We start from the raw sequence: 22,971 nt of genomic DNA on the forward strand, positions 1-22,971 counted from the left end.
TTATAACAGGAGGATCAGTGTATTTCAGTGTATTTGTTCATGGAATACTAATTAGTCACAGGTAGATAGACCGTTGTGATTTTTCCAACATATTGGTGGGTCGATTGCAGTGTTATCTTAATTTCTTTCTTTAGGCAGATTACTTTTGCATTATCAGTAAATCAATTTGCATAGTTTGTATCAGATAAATTAGCTTTTAATTAAAAATTAATTCTTTACTTTGTGGATATTTAAAAAAAAAAAAAGATATATGAGACGTTTTAATTTTCACATTTTCCAATAGAAAAGGTTTCTGAATGAAAATCAGTACCAAGAAAAATGTTGGTAGTAGTTTTCAAAATTTGTACACATCTTGTACCTGTAATTTGCAATAGTGAGGAGTCTATAAGTTAATTCATAAATTACAAACCCACTGAAGCAACATAAGCAAGAAACAGTTCATCCATCTGGACCTGGAATTTGTTGCTCAAAGGTTTGTACAACCCTGTTGCTTAAAAGATAAATTAATTAAAAGTATTAACAATACATGTCGTTTTGATGTAACCTGATTTAATTGGGGAGAGGAGGGAGCCTGCCCAGGACCAGGCAGAGTTCTAGATCCAAAAGTCCATTACTGCCAAAAAGTTTCTAGGAGAGCTATAGATAAGCTATTACAAAAGTCATGCAAGAATTAGGCTACGTCCACAATATTACATTTTCATTTAAAATATTTAAAGCAATACCATCCATACTGGTATTTTCACATCATTTATGAAAGTATCTCCATTCACACTGAAACGATCAAAAACACATATGATGTAGACGTTTAGCTTCAGTGCAGTCCCTGAAGTGGTGGTATTGCCACCGACCATGAGATTTATCACAACACTGTAGTGACTGTGTAATGAAGTGCATAGGAGTTCATGGTAGTATCCTTTTTTAAAATAAAAGCAGTGCACCTAAGCTTATTGAGTGTAGGTGCGCAGGGTGCCATAGCCGTGCATCCCCAGGGTCTTTATTGGGGAAATTGGGTAATTCACATGCACGTGCTGATGAGAGAGGTGTCCACTTTTTCTTCCATGACCAAATGAACCAATCAACAAATGAGATGTTGCAATAAGTATAATCCAGTCAGGACATGGCTGCATAATAAGCACAAACCAATCAGAGTGTAATTTGAGTTTTCGCTTTCCCACATTACATCATTTAGGTTGTTTTTTTTTTTTTTGAAGTATACAGCTCTGGAGAGAACTTTCAAAAGTTTCCATCTTCAGGGACTGACAATATTGGGCTAGTTGTGGACGAAAGGTGGAAATGAAGGCTAATGTTTGTTTATTTAAATGGAAACATAGTTGTGTGGACAGGGCTTTAAACAAAAACTTCACCAATAGTCCATTAGGCTTTAAATCTATCATTACCATTATGCAGAAACATTTCAAGGCTTTTCGGACATTATCTTACTCTCCACTTATAGGATCTTTTCATTTTCACTACTATGACCAATTTTGACATTAGACTTTTGCTCCTCGTGTGATTCCATACATCATTCCTTTGTTCAGCTCTTCTAAACTCACAGATACTGCTTGTTTCTGCAGACTTTTAGAAAGCTCATTTGATTCCCATTCTCAAGAAGTTATCTTTGACTTTTGCTGCTACCATGCATTAAATTCCAGGCTACCTTTTGTAGTTTTAACATAAATTGCTGGAGTGCATGGTTCACCAACAACTCTACTTATGTCTTTTGATCATCAGACTTGCAAGATCTTCTCAAATGTGTTTTGCTTCCACACACACAGCTTTGCTCTTTGTGATAAATACCCTTGGATCCACTATAGGTACTTCCCTCACCTCTGCCCCCATACTTCTCAACCTTTCATGGATTTTTAATACAATTGCATCTTATGGCATCTGGCAATGCACAACCCAAAATTGCATGGATCAGTGTGAACCTGGTCTGAGTTATAATTGTATGTTTTCTCTTTATTACTAAGCTTACTTTTATTTTAAACTTCTAAATTAACAACACATTGTATACAGTTCTGTTAGCTAAGCATGTACAATGTTTATTACTTAATGTTTCTTACATGGGCGGCATGGTGGTGCAGTGGTAGCGCTGCTGCCTCGCAGTTAGGAGACCCGGGTTCGCTTCCCGGGTCCTCCCTGCATGGAGTTTGCATGTTCTCCCCGTGTCTGCATGGGTTTCCTCCGGGTGCTCCGGTTTCCTCCCACAGTCCAAAGACATGCAGGTTAGGTGGATTGACGATTCTAAATTGTCCCGTGTGTGTGTTTGTGTGTGTCCTGTGGTGGGTTGGCACCCTGCCCGGGATTGGTTCCTGCCTTGTGCCCTGTGTTGGCTGGGATTGGCTCCAGCAGACCCCCGTGGCCCTGTGTTTGGATTCAGCGGGTTGGATAATGGATGAATGGATGTTTCTTACAGCCACAACCAAAAGTGACTTATATAATTATTCTACATGCTTACATTTTTATACAAACAATTACAAGATAGAGGGGAGATACCCATGATAAAGCAGTGTCTTATAATAAGATCAAAGTACATAGAATGAAATGTTGGCATTTCTAACAAATGTTTAAAGTAGTAGCTATCTGTAGACAATCTGTTAATTCTAAAATTTAACACAAATGTTCAGTTTTGTCTGATGTTCTCCAAATATTTAATACTGCACATATATCTATCTTTGTCCACACCAACAAAAGTCTGGAATTTTAAAATGACTGGTAATTCTCAGTTTTCCTTTTATGTTTCTTTTTATAGCACAGTGAGTTACACAGTTATTACATCTTAGACTGTTTGCTTAGACTTCATGATTAAGTAAATTATTTAAGTATCAGTACTAGTGATAAAAATTGTGTGCTTTATAAAAGGTTGCCAAAATCCATTCTGTTGGAGCAGTAGTATATGATTTTTTTAATGGTTCATATTTAATTCTATAACATTTTTTACTTTCTTACATAATTCCATCCATTCAAAATAGACCACAGCATGCAATGACCTGATAAGAAGACACTTTTGATAAATAGATACAATGTATATATGAAAGGCAAGTAATTAAGATTATAGTATGTTACATGGATATTTTTAGCCAAATGAGGTTGATAAACCAAATCACTTCCTGCATTTTATCATGTTTATGGTCTTATGTTGACGGACTGATACAGTTTGGATGCTTTAACAAATTCAGAACTATTTAGTTAGAAAAAAACCAGCAACTTCTGTTTGTAAGAAGATGTTGGATGAGCAAATAAGCAGAAAATCATTACTGAGCAAAATGGTTAATAACACTTATATAATGTTGTACTAGTATTGGTAGGCCTACTTAACTGAAAATGTAGTGTTTAATTTATAACTTTTTTTACATATTGCTAGTATTTTAACGTAATATTAACTATCTGTATTAAAATAAAGCAAATAGAATACAATCACCCGTGACCCTGTAGTTAGGATATAGTGGGTTGGATAATGGATGGATGGATAGAATACAATCATTTTAAATATTTTAATTTATTGTTAAAGTATGAACTTTATGAGCCACAATAAATCTTACTCAAGTCATCTGACTAAAACAACTGTCTCATCCTATTGTGCAGGTATATGTAATGTGCCATATTGTCTATTGGAGATGATAAGGCTGTAAAAGGAAAAATATTTCAAAGTTAATTACGTGATGAAAAATAAAAAGGTCAGAAAAGTCAGAAAGCAGGTCACACTTTAGTTTAGTTATCTATTATAAATTAGCTATTAATAAACATTTTATTAACCATGGTTATTGAAATATGTTACTGTTTAACAAGTTTTTATTGTTTTATATCATGTTAAAAAGACTTATAATATGATATGTCTTATAACATGCAGACTGTTAATAGCTGTTTATAATAAATACCTATGGTGCTACTGAAACATATTAGCTCTTAAACTTTTAAAAGGTGTTAGGTTCTACTAAGAAAAAAGATTAACTTGGTCCTTTTAATACCTTTATTCATAAGATCAATTTGGGTTATGTAAATGAAAAAAATACATTACAATTGCAGTAATTGACTATCCTAAATTTTCAAATATTAAATGTAATGAACAGTATTAATACTATATAATGGACTAATGTCTGCTTCAGGGTTGGCTCCTGCTTTTGCACTTACTGATGTTAGGACAAAATCTTGTTTCCCATAACATTATAAACAAGGGTTCATAAAATGAATTGATGGATATTTGAATGAATGGATCCCTTTACAACTTCTTTTCAAATATCTAAACCAACTGACAGAATTTCTTTCTAATAAGCATTCATTTAGAGGCAGCCATTAATCATTAAGGAAGAGAGCAGTACATAACCTTGAAAGGGGAAAGATATTTTGTCAGGAACACCTAAGCAGTTTCAGTGGTGAATGTGTTATATCTTACTGTAAAAAATGGAAAAAAATAAAAGAAAAAAATCAAGTATTTTTACATCTAAGTTCACTTGACAGCCCCTAAAGTGTTTTGAGAGGCTTTTCCTGTGACATGCAGTAAGCGTCTTTTTTCAGCTCAGTGAATCATGGGCAGTCAGTGTTAGGAAATGAAAAGGTGATGCTCCTATGTTGAAGCGCTGCATTGCATTGCAGCAGTGCAGGTGGACTCTTTAGTTAAAGTGTTTCTTCACTGAAGTGTGAAAATAAGAAAAGGGGAAAAAGCCAAAAACAGAAGGCTGCATAAATCTCTGAAAGGTAAGATTGAAAACTTTTTAAATTAAGGGTCTAAATATGCAGATTTTTTATCCATTAGGCTTAAAGTGTTCTTGTGAAATTTTCTTCAAGGGTCATTATGGTTACAATCTAGTAATACAATTTGTTGAAATATTATTAAAATAAATAATAGGACAAATGCACAACTCCTTTTGTGTAAAGAATCATCCTTGGAGCACAATTCAGTGTTTTCATCTGTATATATATGTAGATAAAATAAAATCTTATTTAAAATTAACTTAGGGTTTAACATACAAGTAGTGATAACTGCTGCATTGCTAAGACATGTGCAAGTCAATACTAACTAGACTAACAGCCTTATTACTCTGGATACTCTCATGTTTTGATGTTTTCTAGAAAAACATAGAAGAGATTTGTAGTGCTGGAGAGTACTTTTATATTATTAAAAATACATTTTTACAAATCTAAAGTACATAATTATGGTCATACTTATCTACAAAGAATATGTATTAAATTTCAAAATGTATTATATGATTTTGAGATGGATTTTATAAAAATCAGGGTGGTAGATCAGTACTTATCTACACTGCAGAAGAATTATTGCTGTAAAGATTCCACTATTTGAAATATGCAATCCTCTTTAACAAATCAAATGTTCTGTATAAAGTATTATTAGAAATGTGCAATAATTTAGCTTAAATGCAGTTCTATTATGTTCTATTGAAAGTTGATATTATAAGTAATATACAGTATTTTCAGGGGATTTTGAATAAAAAACATAACAAACCTTACTGAATTAGTGCATTAGTAAAAATGAAATGAAAAAGTGTCAGTGAGAGGTGTAATAGTTCATTTCAGCCTTACCTTATCCAACGTGAAGTTTAGTTTTGCCCAATATCTAGTTTTTACTGTAATAGCATTCTCTCATGTCCGTTTGATGTTCTTCTTTCGGAGAACCATTACTTTTGCTCACAATGTTTAAAAATAATTTTCAGACGTGTGAATTATTTATGCTTTAAACATTTGCAGATGAAGTTTATATTGACTCATATATGGTACTAATTGTTTCTGATGTTTCTAATAAGTATGTAGAAGAATGATGACTACAAAAAAGCAATTTCTTATTCTATTTTTTGGTGTGATCATTGATTTTTATGTACAATGTTCATTTTGGACACGAATAGACAAAGAAGCACAGCTGTAGTCTGGTCTCTTTATAAATAATGTCTGGGATTATGAAGAATTTTCCAGTCACTGAAGATAGTCAGTCTGACTGAGAATTAAATAGGCAGTTGCTGAGCATCTTGGGACATAAAGTAATGAAATATTTAGTCAAGATATTGGTGCACTTTTGGTAGCTTTAAGTCTTTTGAGACCAGGCTTGATATGTAGTCAGTTCTTAACAGTTTCATCCCCAGTCAATAGTAATTTTTCCTGCCTTCTGCCTATCTATCCTTCTGCACATTTCATAGTTATCTATCTATCTATCTATCTATCTATCTATCTATCTATCTATCTGTCTGTCTGTCTGTCTGTCTGTCTGTCTGTCTGTCTGTCTGTCTGTCTGTCTGTCTATAAAAAGGATCTACTTATTGACTTTCAGCACACCAAAGAGCCTCTATGTCAGGTCACAGTTTGGGTAGTGGATATGGAGGTAATGCACTTTTACAAGTACTTGGGGGTCTGCAAACACAGAGGAGCTGTATAAGAAAGGACAGAGAAGGCTTTTCTTCCTGAACAGACTGTGTTCCTTTAATGTGGGTAGTGACATCCCTGACATCTTGTATATCTCTGTGATGACCAGAGTAATTTTCTAGGCTCTGCTGTGTTGAGCTAGTAACATCACTTCAAGAGCAGCCCATCAAATCAACAAGCTAATTGAAAGGACAGGCTCAGTTATAGGATTCACTCCGAACCCCCTTGGGGTAGTAGCAAAGGAGTGAATTAAAACAAAACTGAGTGCCATTATAAACAATGTTGCACATCCTCTCTCTGACACACTAAAAATGCGGACTTTCAGCTGTCAAATTATTCAGCAGAACTGTGTCAAGAAACACTGTGGGGGGCTCCTTCATGCCAACAGAAATACACCTGTATAATGCTTCACTGTGACTGTAACAGCCAAGTCAGAACTTTTTATGTCTTCTTTTAAAAATTTTCTTCCATTTTAGTCATTCTGGTATGTCTTCAGACCATAGTGTGTGTGCATACAGTATATATTTTTCTATATATTTATATATTTAAAAGAGCTTCTGCTGCGGTGGGCTGGCACCCTGTATTGGCTGGGTTTGGCTCCAGCAGACCCCCGTGACCCTGTAGTTAGGATATAGCGGGTTGGATAATGGATGGATGGAAAGAGCTTCTGTAAAAAGCTAAATTACTCACTGGTTTTACCCACTGGTTACAAATTAAGATCTATCTATCTATCTATCTATCTATCTATCTATCTATCTATCTATCTATCTATCTATCTATCTATCTCATAGTGCCTTTCATATCTATCTATCTATCTATCTATCTATCTATCTATCTATCTATCTATCTATCTATCTATCTATCTATCTATCGTTTATTGTATATACAGTTGAAGTAATGATGTGCGTAATTTCAGAAAGATGTAATGTCATTAATATGTTTTTACTTTAAAATACATTTTTCTAAACCAATTCAGAACTCTAAAGAGACAGACTAGGTGGTCACCAAAAATAAAATTACCTACTATACATTTCCTTTAAGATACTTTTCTCATGTCATGATCACAGGAAGCTGAAGTCTGTTCTGATAACAACTGGTGAAAATCAGGAATCAGTTCTTGACAAGTCACCAGTCCATTTAAGGCACATTTCCATGCAAATCAACACTCATTTACTGTGATGAGCAGAGTTTCTTTGGGTTGTAGGATACAACTGGCGCCTCCATAAGACATGTATGAGAAGATACATTGTGCTGCATCACTTTCTTTGCACCAGTAATCTAATTTAGAAATAATATACTATACTTAGCTCGCCATAAGTCTTTTTATATGGCTCATTTCATCAGTTTAAGATTGTGGCACATTCTAATTTTTAGTTTTTAATGTTTGTGTCTTCTTTACTAATACAGTAGCATCTTTTGAAGACTGAATGGTTTAACTATGTGGCTGCTGTTTCTGATTTTCTGTAATTATTGATGATTTCTGATAAATAGGGAAATCAGCATATCCACTTTAAGCATTACCAAGGGCATTGTTAAACATAACACAAAGGTCATTTCTGTGGATTCTGGCAAACCATGTTTTAATAAAATCATATTCTGGAATAGATTTCACTTCCTGTGCTTTCTCAAACATAAAAGATTTAAAACAAATAGTGATTATAACTTGACAAATTGATTTTCACTTTAGTGTTTATAGAAGCTGTGGAGTAAACAAATGTCTGAAATAGACTGAAAAATAATGTAAATAAGCAAAAGCTTCTTAGCATTAATAGCCATTGGTTGGCAGAGACGTGCAAAATTGACTGTTTTATGTGAGTCACTCAAGCACAGTTAGAAAGGATAAAATACTTTGGCCTTTTCAGTACTTTTGGTTAATATTTGTTAAAAGGTCCAAAACTTTCACTCATACTGTAAACAAACCACTTGTCAACCACATCACTTTAGGCTTGCTGCTGAACAAAGTCAAACTCCCCACTGCCTCTTTGACCTATTCGTCACCCAAATTCAAAGCCCCAGTGTTACTGTTCTTGCTGTCTCATGTGAAACTGGAAAACATATTCAATATGAAGTATCCTGCTAAACAGTAACATGCATTGGTACATCCCCATATTTTGATGAAGTGAGTAAATTTCTTTAATTATAAGACAACTTCCTCTGTATAACTGCATTACTTTTGCTGAGTGCTAAATTTGTCCACATTTTAGAAGAGCAAAGACTACACATTTTTCTAACTTCAATGCATATTAAAATAAATACATTAATTTAATAAAGAAATAGAATGTAATACAATAAATCATTAAAAAGAAACCAGCATGAATTCAACTACTAGATGCCAAAGGCATACAAAATTCTGCAGAAGTGCATCAAGAAATGCTACTGGGGCTCCTTTATACCAACAGCAATACGTCTGCATAATGACGCACTGGGACTGGGAATGCTTTATAGTCATTGTACTGTAGATTGTGTTCAGACCAAAGTTTGTGTGTATATTTATTTATTTATTCATTATGTATTTGTTTTTTTAAAGAGGTTTTGTAAAAAGGCAAATTTCCCCCTTGGGATAAATAAAGTTCTGTCTATCTATCTATCTATCTATCTATCTATCTATCTATCTATCTATCTATCTATCTATCTATCTATCTATCTATCTATCTATCTATCTATCTATCTATCTATCTATCTATCTGCAATTGTTTTTCATTGTAGATCTTCAGCTTCTTCTATCCAATAATAGTCTATTCTACATTAAAAAATAGTTTTGAATTAAATAATTAACAGTGCAGATCATTTAAAATGGTACCATAAAATATAAAAACTTTACATATTCATGTTTGTCATTTCATTATTGAACCTAGAATTCCTACCTATTTCAGGTTGCTTCTTTGGTAGTTACAGAAATCTTTTAACAACTAATCAATTCATGTAAATAAAGAGTTACAGCTGCTATGTATAGACTTACACTGTGTAAACATAATTCTATTTAGTTTTATTTTGCTACAGAATTTGTGATTGATAGTTGTAGTTGTTTCTTATTAGCATCTACTCTCTCAGTATATTGACAACTAAGATGTGAAAATGTGTTATTAGATGGATTATAGCAACAGTCATAGAGTTAAACTGCATTACATGTAATTTTTATATTATTATTATTATTAAGAATAAGGTCTCAACAAGTGCATGAGAAAATAAAAAAATCAAAGTGGGGCCTTTTGAAAGGGTTGCAATTTTATAAATATTTGTACACAAGCATTGTGAAGTGGGTTTTAATAAAGAACGCAAATGTAAACCATCATGCAAGTGAGCTCATAAAGACATGCTTCCTTTCAGGAGCCAGGGGTGACATAATAACACTCACTCCCACCCCTTGGCATTTGTGAAGTTAAAAGGTCATGGCTACTTGCAAATGCTAAAAGGAGAATGCATGGGGGAAAAAGGTTAAGAACCATTATTAAGAGAAGAATTTCTAATTATCAAAATGCAATAGAACCAAATATACAGTATTATCTTTAAAACACAAAAAACATGAAAATAAGTAACATAAATCCTAGAACATCAGCTTTCTCAGTTATTGTAATGAATACAGCAGGTAGACAAACTTTGATCTGTCCATTCTCTGAATGTGATTATTCCAATTCAGTCACAGTTGACTTTCACTGATCAAACTTTATGAAATCTATTACACCATGCATTTAACAATAATTGAATCAAATAATGGCATAGTAAAGAAGTTAAAAGCATTGATCTTTTAATAATTTTCTTGATTTAAAGTTAACTGGAACAATGTGTGGACCATCCAATTTCAGATCTTAAATAAAGAAACAAACAAAAATGAGATGCCTACAAAATAGCAAATGGAGGTTACCATTGAAAGAATCATTCTGTCAAAATAAATAGTAGATAAAAATACAAAAATGTTCTTATTATTCCAGTTCTGTCTAAATTAGTACTTGGTTTTCACTATATTAGAAAAAAAAAACTTTGGATCTATATTTTATCAGCTCAAAATATAAATAAGTGCATTTAATTGTTTTTATGATTTTTGAAACAGCAAATGAAATAGAAATGCAACATTTATGTTAAAATTTATAATTATTATATGTAAAAATGTGTATTACATCGATTGACCACTCTAAATTGGTCCTCTGAGTTTTCTTGTATTGCTGCAGGCATTGACACTGGCTCCCTGAGATTTGAGTTCATAAGAATATGGATAAGAAAATTAATGGAAAGATAAAATTGTTTTCCTAAAATATTTTTACTTAAGAATAGTAGCATTATATGAACAGGGTTGAAACTTAAAAAAAACAATAAAGATAAGTATCATTGTGGGAAAAGTAAAAAAAATAATACAAAATAAAGCAACCTGCTTTTGTATTGGTTTTTGTATTGTAGTGGTATGCAGTATGGATTTTTGCTCATTTCATTACTCTTTAAGGTAGCTCACTATCCTTAGAAGGACATCTGAATGGTGACCTTGTGACTAACACTTTTTATAGGCTCTACTGCAGCTGCTACTGAAGCTGCGCATCTGAATGATGGAATGTCAGCACCATTACAATTAACTCTATATCTATTAGAAAGGAAACAAACATAGTATTTATTTAGCAGAATATTTTATTTTAATTATCATTAGTTTACTTTTTGTAATGTTAAATTCCTACTGTAATTGTTTTGTTAATTTCAGAAAGAGACTTAACTGTCCCGGGTTCGCTTCCCGGGTCCTCCCTGCGTGGAGTTTGCATGTTCTCCCCGTGTCTGCGTGGGTTTCCTCCGGGCACTCCGGTTTCCTCCCACAGTCCAAAGACATGCAGGTTAGGTGGATTGGCAATTCCAAATTGGCCCTAGTGTGTGCTTGGTGTGTGGGTGTGTTTGTGTGTGTCCTGCGGTGGGTTGGCACCCTGCCCAGGATTGGTTCCTGCCTTGTGCCCTGTGTTGGCTGGGATTGGCTCCAGCAGACCCCCGTGACCCTGTATTCGGATTCAGCGGGTTAGACAATGGATGGATGGATGGACTTAACTGTTTTCATTGGAGATTGTATAGCCAAAGGAGGTTGGAAGCATGCACTGATTTTACAGCGTATTGTCGCACCCACCACACGATGAACCACCTGCACTGGGACCCGACTGTAGCCGGTCAACGGGTGACACCTCAGTACCACACTGGAATAATGTGAGTTATTCCTGCCACCAACCCCCAAGTATTCCCTGCAAGATGCAGGATGTTCTTGTAGGGCTGAATGCAGCTTAATGTCATACCCAGGCCAAAGTAATTGCAGGTTAAGAGACTTGCTGAAGGGCCCAACTGAGTAGAGTCACTTCTGGCGTTTATGGGATTCGAACCTCCAATTGCTGGCACAGATGTTAATTTACCTGGATATTTCTTTTGTAGGTATAAACCTGTCTGGTGGGTAAATCATTTACTGGATAGCAATGAAAACTTTAACAAAGTAATATAAATGTCCCAGAAACACAAAAAAACTGAAAATATACTGTATATTTTTGTTCAGTACATCCTTTTGGCTTATGTTACTTCATTTTGAGTAATTAATCAAATAAATAATGTAATAAATCTGGGTTGTATTTATCACATTTGGATATGTCAACACCTCACTATTCATACAAACAATGAATGCCACTTCAGATTTTTCAACACACCATGATGCATTAAGAGCAATAAAACAGAATGCTACAAGCTCCTTTTTAAATGAAATCATAATACATGGCACATAGCACTAATTTTTAGACAAAGGACTAAGAAAAATATCTCCTTCTTCTTCTTTCAGCTGCTCCTGTTAGGGGTGGCCACAGTGGATCATCTTTTTCCATATCTTCCTGTCTTCTGCGTCTTGCTCTGTCAACTAAGAAGAATATACAAAATGTAAATAAAACAAATAATATAGATAATAATTGCATTGCAAGTGAGGCTCAATAGCAAGTTACATCTGGACAGGACTAAATGACTAAAATCATAATTTATTGCAGTCCTGACATAAGTGTTTTTTGACATATTTCTTTAAGGGTCTTACCCATAAAAGTTCACTAATTTGATCCTACCTGAATGCTCGTCAGCCCCAGTTTAATGGGAATCTTTTTGGCAGGTATTCTTATGTTTTTTTAATGATATTTCTGAAATGTCACTGTTGCATCACACCACCATTCATTATTCAACATTTTAATATTCCAGTTCAAAAAATAAATCGGCTGATATTTTATTCTTATTTTCAACTGCTGGTCTTTTATCCCAGCACAGACATGTTTAATTAAGTCTCTTTTCTGTTTTTTTTTTATATCTATTAATAACCCCTTATAATTTTTTCCTTTCAAAAACTTTGTCCTTGCCATTCAGAATTCATGACTCTCTAATATCTGTCTCACGCTGTACTCTGTACATGTGACAAATGCTGGTACTGATGTGACAAAGTTTGAATCATTTTACTATTTTCATAAGATCATGTACTAGTGGTCTTCATTGAAAAGGGGATTTGAAGAAAAGTCAGAGGGCAAAGAATGTGAAATTTTAAAACAAAATAATGCAATAATAAAGCAAAACAGAAAGTAAGGAATAGCAGAGAGAATGTTTCAGTACTTTAATAGCATTAGATGTAGGGGGTTGTGAGCTATTATATCCAGTGAAAGTTTGCCAAAACAATGCCTAAACTATTCAATTTTTCAGCCAAAGAATTGCACACAATCTGTCCTCATTGTTTTTCTTAATATTATATCCTTTACCCATCTGTACAGCCATTTTATAGGATCACGCAAAAGCTGGGGCCTATTGCAGCAAGCACTGAGTGCAAGGCATGAGCATTCCCTGCATAGGACACTAGCCCATAACATATTATATCCTTTATAAGTTACTTAAAATTTAAATTTTAGAGGCACTTGAGAAGTACAATCTTTTTAAATGCTTTGTAGTTTTTTCACTCTGTTACTCTAAGTTAGCATTATTAAACAACATAAAAGTCTTGAAATTAGTTTTTCCACCTCACTGCGAAAGAAAGAAAGAAAGAAAGAAAGAAAGAAAGAAAGAAAGAAAGAAAGAAAGAGAAAGAAAAATCACAATAACTTTTGCTGTTCTGGGCCTTGATTTCCTGTCCTTTCAGTGGAGTGGCTCACCCACCTGCTCTTCACAGAACCACCACAAAGCATTGTTTTTATCTCCCATCTTTCACTTTCTCTCCCTTGTGCTCTCTCCTCAGACCTTTGAATCTCAACCTTCCAACTAAGGGAGTTGAGGTTTGCCCAATGTTTGTCTCAGCTATGCATGCTATAGGTCTCAGGTCAGTGCCTGCCTGCAACCATGGATATTTTATTGCTCTTAAAAGGCCAAGTCACTAAGGCAGCAATACATCTGCCTGCACTGCTCCATATGCTCCCATCTTGGGCTGTGAGCCCTCTAGTGGCCAGCAGGTTTTGCATTTCCTTATTGGCCTCTCTCTCTCTCTCTCTCTCTCTCTCGCCAGGTAGGTAGACATTGCATTCCCCCTTGGCCAACTGTCCTTTTGTGCTGGTGGCCTCTCTAGTTTCACATTGACAGTGGAAAGGTATTTCATACTGCCATTATCTATCTATCTATCTATCTATCTATCTATCTATCTATCTATCTATCTATCTATCTATCTATCTATCTATCTATCTATCTATCTATCTATCTATCTATCTATCTATCTATCTATCAAGAGGCTATACCATTTGGACTTGTATCTACCTTAGTGATGCGTTTTCTCCTTGTAGCCTCTTGACAGATGGGCTTCTCTTCATAGTCTAATCTCTTAAGCCAGTATATCTCTGAGAAAAGTGTTTAACTGTCCTTTGTTTTGAGCCTAGAAGCAATTTATATTTTGGCCTCTGGGTCCTTTTACTATTTTGCTGATCACCCTTGTCAGTCTGATTTAAAAATTCTTTCAGATATTATCATCACTTTCTTTTTAAAACCTAATAAATCTGACCCAACATGCAAATGATCCTATGCTTTATGTATTTGTGATAACTTCAATCAAACATCATCTGATACTCTTAAAAATATTTAATCATAAAAATTACCATTGCATCTCTCCTAATAATACACTTTTCATAAACCAGTTTAGGAGTAACTCACCATTGTTTTTGCTAAAATATTACTTTTATATACAGTCTACCAGCTTACCACTGGCTTCTGACTCAACCAGAAAGCTTTACTCTGAAGGGATTCAGAAGCTCATAGACTGTTGAGATAAATTTACTGTAAAGAAGGGAGGGGATATGATTTGACAATGAAAATTTTCACTATATTACGGTATATATGTAGTTTGTTTTCTTTTTGATGATGGAAATGACAAAGACCTTGAAATCTGAACGTTTTTGTGTGTAAATTTACTGTGTAAATAAAATATATTTATTATGAAAGAAATTAAGATTAAATTATTTGGAGGTGACTGTAACACAAACTAAAACATCATGTTGCGTCTTGTCGTTTTCTAACATGCTTATTCCAGACCAGGGTCGTGGGGGAGCACAAATTAAAATATCTTTTTTAATTATGATATGAAATGGTTTTGAAAAAACTTTAAATTTGTTCAGAAATATGAAGCTTGAACATTTTAATATTGTAATGGCACTGACTCTGTTATGAGTGTGTAAAGGCAGGAATGAGAATGACATCAGTGTTGACTCAGCAACAGGCAGCAGCTCCATCATTTGAATGAGCAACTTCCCTGACAGTTGCAGAGATGCCTGTAAAAAGGGTGAGAGAACCACAGTCACAATATTCTCATGTGGCAAAACTGAGCAGTCCTTATGATATTGACAAGCAAGATTCCTAAAAGAGCAATATTCCTTCAGGTCAGTGCTGGCAAGCAGTGTTACAATGTATTATGACATTGCTCAGTCTTGTATCTGTCATGACTTCAGTGATGAGACAGCAGCAGTATGACCTGGCATTCCATCATTTAAATGAGCAGCTTTCTTGCCTATTGCGGTGGAGCCTATAAAAAGGGCAAGCCTGCCACAGTTGCACAATCACCATTCTATTGTGCCTAAAAAACAGTCCTGATAAGGGCTATGTGCTATCTAAAAGAGCAATAAAATGAACAGCAATCCATTGGGTTGGCATTTAACTTTTTTATCATAAATTCAAATTCTAAGTTGTTGTTTGCATTAGCAATTACAAGGAATGTCTTTAGAAGTAAATTTGAATTTCTTTTAACATGATACATTCAAGTATAAATTTACTCTGCATTACAAATTGCTTGGGTTTTACTGCTTCAGTACTAAAAGGTATATAATGTTTATAAAATAAAACGTTTTTACAAAAATATATACTTATTTTGTCCAGTATTGCATTTTTACAATAGCAAATCTTTATTAAGTCCAGAGTTAATAATTTTATTTATATAATTTTTTTCTTATCTTTACAGTTGGGATGATAGCAGCTCGGTTAGCAGCGGCCTTAGTGATACACTGGACAATATTAGCACAGATGACCTGAATACTTCATCAGTCAGCTCGTATTCCAATATTGCATCTTCACCAAGACGGGGAAAGAGCTCACAGGTAATTTTAATAGTGCTTACTTAGTGCTGCTGTTTCATAGCCTCAAGCTCTTCACAATGCGAACGGCAGAGCCGAGAAGTGGCTGGCGCGTAGCGCAGGCACGGGGGTTGGCGAGTGAAGTGAGCAGGGGCAAACCCCCTAGTATACATATATACGTATATGTGTGTGTGTGTGTGTGTATGTGTATATATATATATATATAAATATATATGTATGTATATATATATATATATTGTATGTATGTATATATATATATATATATATATATATATATATATAATGTATGTATATATATATATATATATATTTGTTGATCTTATGCAAAGAGAAATATGTTTCAATTGCTCATTTTGAAGGCAGATATTTGCAATAGGAATAAATAGGCAAAGAAAAATACAAAATAAATATTTTGGCTGTTTTTCTTTTTTCATTTGTATCTCTAGCCTTTCATCATATATTGTTGTCACTATGTTTGTGGGTCTTTATGTATTGTTTCTTTATGAAGCTTCCCACTGACTTTGTCCTTCACATTAATAATACCAAGCAATTCAAAGACAGAATCGAAATTATATAAAATCACATTCCAACACATTTGGTATGACAGTACTTTTAACATTCAACCTAAAATATGAAGTCATTAATTGCTCATTTTTATCAAGCCCAAATAATGTATTAAATTATGATGGACAAATTACATTCATCTGTAGTACAAGGTGAATCATGTACTAAGTTGTGAATAGCATGAAACAATAAGATATGTTCATATTTACAGTGATGTTTAAAATACTGACAGTTCATTTTTGATTCTGTGTCCTGCAAGGTAGTTCACACATTCTGTACTATGAAGATGTATAATAGTCTTTTCACTGCCCAAAATTTTAACACACATATAAACATCTGAATCATGTTTGCAGTTGTGGTTTATAGAACATAAAAATGATTATCTTAAAAGTATCTCTCGACTGGATGAGTGGGTTGGAAAATGAAGTGATGGATGAAGTTATAAAGCCACCAAACAGCTGAAGGTCAAACTTGCCAGCCAAAACATCTCCTGGGTGTGAAAGAACATAAATCATTATGTACAGTAATTTACTGACATTCATCTCACTCTTCAAATAGTGGTGATAATTTTCCCAGTCCATTTACTTCATTTGCATATTCCTCACATTGTGTATTTTAGAGTGTAATAATCAAAGTGATTCCAAAAGATTTTCTGCTTAAAAAAGTACCTTTGTAATTTACAAACAGTCAGGCAATGCTAAGTAACATAGAATAAAGTAAAGTCAGTTTCTCAAGCCCATTCTTTTGTTTCATATAAACATTTCTTTCTTCATCTTGTAAAGCACTTTGAACTACACCATTTGTATGAAAACGTTCTATATGAATAAATGTTGTTGTTTACAAACAATTGCCATTGCTTTGCTTTAAAATTCTACATTAGGATGCATTGCACATTTTCATTGCTTTCAATGTTTTTTTTTTTTTTCTCTCTTTTGGTATTTATGTATGTACTACAAAGTTTATTCACTCACTCACTCATCAACCAAAAAAACTATTTCCCATTTACTTTAAAAGCTGAAATCTGCCGGGATTGTATATCTAGGGCATGTACTAAGAGAGGGAATTTCAATATATCAATATTTAGGGGTAAAAACTATCACAACAACAGACTTCAAAATCTATGCTTTGACTGATTTGATTGAAATTTGGTGACATTATAGAAAAAAAATAAATTAGCCAACTCATGTTTTTGTATTTGTTGGTAATAATGGTTTAGCAAATGGGCTTTCATAAGGGGCCACGTCATTTTTTCTGCAGCTGCGCAGAAATATGAGGCAGCTGGTTAATGCAAATGAAGGTCACTACCAGAAGTGAGACCAAGGATGAAAGTTCTGTAAAGCTTAAAGAAGACCTGCTTAGCAAATTGGATCTTGGGCACACATAATACTCCCTATACTTGTGGCCTCTTCTGACTCTTCACAATGGCTTTTGGTGGTAAAATGCTTGCAGTATTGCAGACGTCAGACCGCAATGTGCTGCTGCACTCTGGTTCACAAAGCAGAAACAGTAAAGTGCTATTACAGCGTACCAGCCCACTTCACCAGCAGCCCAGCATACAACACAAGCCAGAAGTCCCCTATGGACAGCACATAGAAAAGGTGAACATTACAGTTCTTTTTAGTGAAGGAACCCCCTCTTTCAATTTTTACTTAAGAGACTGTCAACATTTCTTAGTACACTGTTGAGTATCCTCTTACCCTGCTTGTCGACTAAATGTCATTTTTTTTATTCAGGATGTTGAAATTCACAGGAGACAATCCCAACTCTTCAATCATATATTAGTGTATCACATCGCTCCAAACTCCACTTGTTATGTAAAAGTAATAGCCAAAGGTGAGGAGTAGCGAGACGCCACCTAAAAAGGAGTGCCTTCAGTAATTTGGTTTCACTTCAAGCACTGTGACATTTTACTTAATGCATGATATTATTTCTTTTCACTTGTTTTTTCTGTACAATGCTTAAAGCAGTCATTTCATTGAATGGCAAATGTAAAAGTGTAGCCTGTAAAAGTCAATGGTGTTGTTAATAAGTTAAAGTAAACTAAGATTCAGTGATTTTGTTCTAAACCCCCCAAAACTATGTAATGGTACAAGATTACAGACTCTCACTGTATTACATTCAATTCCGATTAAAACTACCTTTTTCAGGATGTGCTATTAGGTGGAATTATATTTATACAGTACTCCATATTCCCATTATTTCTTCTAATTACCCCTTTGAATTCAACATAATACAGTGGCCAATTGTAAGTGGCTTATTCAAGAGTCGGGAGTTCCACTGAACAACGTTAACAACTGTTAAAAAAACAACAAATATTGTATACAGAAAAGTACTCAGTTAGTTACATAGTACTTCTGATAAATCTGATTAATGGCACTAGAACTGAAGCACAATGTCTTAGTAAATATCTTGGATGAAGCCTGGTAACACAGCTAGTTATGAAAGGTAGATCATATACAATCTCATATTGAAGAAGAGACCATTCAGTCTCCAGTGCAAGTTTAGTGCGTTGTTATTTTTTCATAATTCTCCCTCAATTATAAGATCTATTATTTCATTCATTAGTAAAAGTCAGTTGGTCAAGTTATTTACTTTTTCTCATTTCAGTGTGGAATGGGTTTAAAGATATAAGTTAATGTTTTTTGTCTTTTTTTTGATATGGTCAAAGGGTGATAGATAGATAGATAGATAGATAGATACATACATACATACATACATACTTTATTAATCCCAAGGGGAAATTCACATAATCCAGCAGCAGTATTCTGATACAAAAAAACAATATTAAATTAAATAGTAATAAAAATGCATGTAAAAGAAGACAATAACTTTGAGTAATGTTAGTATTTACTCCCCCGGGTGGAATTGAAGAGTCGCATAGTGTGGGGGAGGAACGATCTCCTCAGTCTGTCAGTGGAGCAGGACAGTGACAAAAGTCTGTCATTGAAGCTACTCCTCTGCCTGGAGATGACACTGTTCAGTGGATGCAGTGGATTCTTCATGATTGACAGGAGTTTGCTTAATGCCCGTCGCTCTGCTACAGATGTTAAACTGTCCAACTTTACTCTTACAATAGAGCCTGCCTTCTTAACAAGTTTGTCCAGGCATGAGGCGTCTTTCATCTTTATGCTGCCTCCCCAGCACACCACCGCGTAGAAGAGGGCACTCGCCACAACCGTCTGGTAGAACATCTGCAGCATCTTATTGCAGATGTTGAAGGACGCCAACCTTCTAAGAAAATATAGTCAGCTCTGACCTTTTTTCATGGATTCATTTGCTAACTTTTGAACCCGTACATTTACTGTGAATATCTACTAATATCTACTAATTACTAAGAAAATGTGTGGTATATTCTGGTCTTCATAAATCTCCTATAAGTTAAGTGTATTAAGATTTAGAAATATATTTGTTGAGGCTCAGATAGTCTATTCATTTTCCAGAAGCAGTCACAATGCAGTGCCGGAAAGATCACTAGTCCATTACAGAGCATACACCCTCTCTCACACACTCAACGCAGGATAATTCAGAGCTGTCAGTGAACTTAACTGTGCATTCTCTGGGTTGTGGGTGGAAAGCATAGATGACCTGTGCTTACAATACATAGAAATTCAATGCAATCCTCACTCAGAGGGCACCTAGGATTTGAAGAGAACCAGAGTTTCAGGCACTACCTGCAACACAACAATACTGCTAATTAGAATTGATTTGTGTTTATGAAGAAAAGCTTCAAAATAACAAAGTGACAAATACAGAATATTTTGCATCACTTTGAGTATGATTGTACTTCATTTATGCCCAAGACTTTACATCTGTAATGGGTAGTACTCTAGCCCTCTATCTGTGTGGATGGATTAGTTGCCTTACAATTTAATTAGCTGTTCAGCGGTAGTGGCACCTGAGCCAGTACACAATTCAAAGCTCATCAGGGACTCAGAATCCTGTAGTTTTATTAACCAGAGCTCCCTGAAAATCAATTATTTACAAAGACCTAAACCTTTATCAAAATTATTGTTTTTAGCTGAAGACTGACACAGAGAAGCACACAGTCCCAGACAATGAGAGTACATGGCTGAACCCTGAAGAACTGAAAAAAGAAGAGGAATTTGACAGCAATATGGATTCCAGCAAAAACTGGAAGAGCACATCCTCAAACCTTTATGATGACTTAGAGAAAGGAGGCCAGAAAACAGGATTGCCAGTATCACATACAGGGTCATGGAGAAGAGGAATGACGGCTCAGATTGGAATAACTCCACCAAGAACTAAATCTTCAACTGGATCTCTTAAAACTCCAGGTTGGTATTTCATTGTACCCATTTTAATATGAATTGTTTAATAGATGAAACTGGAAATGGAGTATAACTATGATATTCATTTTCTAACTATCAAGCAGCAAGCCAAAATATTTTAATTTTCACCATACAACTATGACATTATGCTGTTAACAGGCTTCTTAAAGTATAAGTGTAAATATATTACATGACACAAGTTTTTGAGGATGGGTTAACCATGATTATAAACATTGAAATATAATTAGTGGCTTTGTTTGCCATAAATTACTAAGGCATGAGAATTATTCCTTGCAGTTGCACATATGCAAACACATACTAGGCCTTTACAGCATATTCTAATAGAGATAATAAGATGGGGAGCAAGCCCAGAATTTGTCTGCTAACTGAAATAAGTAACATTACAATCAACTAACTTCCAACTTATCCAAATTACGACTAAAATATACTGTATATTTCTAATTAGTATTAAGCCTTTTGTTTAGTGCTTTATATAAACAAGAACTAGCTATGCTATCTGTCGAAGACAGCTAGTTGAATACATTGAAAAAAAAATGTATATATGTTGTCCTGTATACACCTTCAGCACCATTTCTTGATAATCCTTGTGTGCCTGAACCTCTCTTGATCGGTGCTCCCTATTTCGAGTGCATTCCGGTAAAGCCAGTTTGTCAGAATCTGTCATTTCAAAGTGTCTTGCTGGCCTCCTGTTCACTTTTATTCTTTCAGTCTTTGAAGACAACTCTGAGTTTTCCCCCTATGCCATTACTCCTCCTCATGTATCTCACACTCACATTTTTTCTTAAATCTCATAACAAAAGCCAAGCTGACCAGTCAGATTGCTCATAGCGATTGGACTCAAACATAGGCCTTAGCATTTTATGATATAGTAGATGTATTAATTAACTAATGGATTGTATCATTTTTTAAATTGAACTTTGTAGAGGGAGTTTGACCTACTTAGCTCCTAAAAAACAAGTTTTCTCAAATTGTGTTTCCTGTTGAATATGTCATTTTAATCCATTATGACTCTGTTGACCCTTTAGAAAATCTGAAGCATCTTTTATAAACTGTTATTTAGTGAAATCGTTAATACTTTGCTTTTAATAAGACACACAACAATGTAGGTTGACATATGGTAGAAGTGACCTCTGCATAGTGAGCGAAGCAATGTGAAATTGATAGAGATTTATGTGAAGGAGTGTCAGATCTGAAAAGTAATTATACGTACCTACCACTTTGGAGTCTTGACATGGCTCGTTAGTTCTTGCATCTCGTAGCCAAATTTGTAATGACAGAACCTTTAAGAAAAACTGAAATATTATGCAATCAATGCCTTAAGAACACAACAGAAACATTTTGATCTGAACAAGATATTAATCCTAACAAAAAGAATTATGGGTTAAGGTCCTAAATTGCTAGTATCTACTACAATGTTTAGTATCTGATTCCATTTATCCATTGTTCTGTCCTGTTGTTTCATTTGATCTTTTTTTTTTTTTTCAAATAATAAGGAGCAGTTCTGTCTTAATTATTTTTAGTGGTAAAGGCTCAAGTGAAGCCCATCTGTAGGAACGGGTTTACTCTTAATTGCCTCTTGAATCCCATGATAGAAAGGAGAAAACTATTTAGAAGCAAAATCTTTCACAAATTTATTGTGAAGTGTTGGAATTGGGCATTATATGCAAATTCATATGAAATGTAAATTTATTATCAAAAACCATTGTTTATATGTGTACTTCATTTTCGTGTGATTTTTTTTATCAAATTGATTTTCATATTTAAAAATCATTTCAGATTTATTTTACCCAGGATAATTTATCAGTGCTCTTAAGGTTTTATGGCTTTTTGATTAAGGCTAACTAAAATCCACAATTAGGTTAATCTATCCAGAACACCATGAATAGTGTTCTGAAAACAATTTTACTTGAACTGTACTATAAAAAGTGTTTTATAGCATATAGATTTTACAATATACACTGCCCTGCAGAATATATATTAATGTCCACGTTGGTTCAGCGCATTCACCTCATGTCTAAATTGTTCTGATGCAAATAATTGTGGATATGTGCTTGTAGGAGTCTGTAATGGACTGGTTCCTTATCCAGCCTGGGTTATACCTCGTTTCCAAGAGCTGTTGGGATAGGAAATAGCTTTTCACTACCCTTAACTGGGGAAGCATATTAGAAAAATAGATGGATAGATGAATGTTTCATTGTTTA

The 22,971-nt window shown here is 34.3% G+C and overlaps 1 protein-coding gene across 9 annotated transcripts in view; it reads left to right on the forward strand.

Annotated features, from left to right (window-relative positions):
• nav3 (neuron navigator 3) overlaps positions 1-22,971 on the forward strand; it is a 544,841-nt gene that overhangs the window by 411,356 nt on the left and 110,514 nt on the right. For all 9 annotated transcript variants that reach the window (XM_039761717.1, XM_039761722.1, XM_039761719.1 and 6 more), the window contains 2 exons: positions 15,764-15,899; positions 20,479-20,755. In XM_039761717.1, the coding sequence (XP_039617651.1) occupies positions 15,764-15,899; positions 20,479-20,755 (413 nt within the window). The remainder of the gene's footprint in view (positions 1-15,763; positions 15,900-20,478; positions 20,756-22,971) is intronic.

Source organism: Polypterus senegalus, chromosome 8 (assembly GCF_016835505.1).
Source record: "Polypterus senegalus isolate Bchr_013 chromosome 8, ASM1683550v1, whole genome shotgun sequence".
Lineage (NCBI taxonomy): Eukaryota > Metazoa > Chordata > Cladistia > Polypteriformes > Polypteridae > Polypterus > Polypterus senegalus.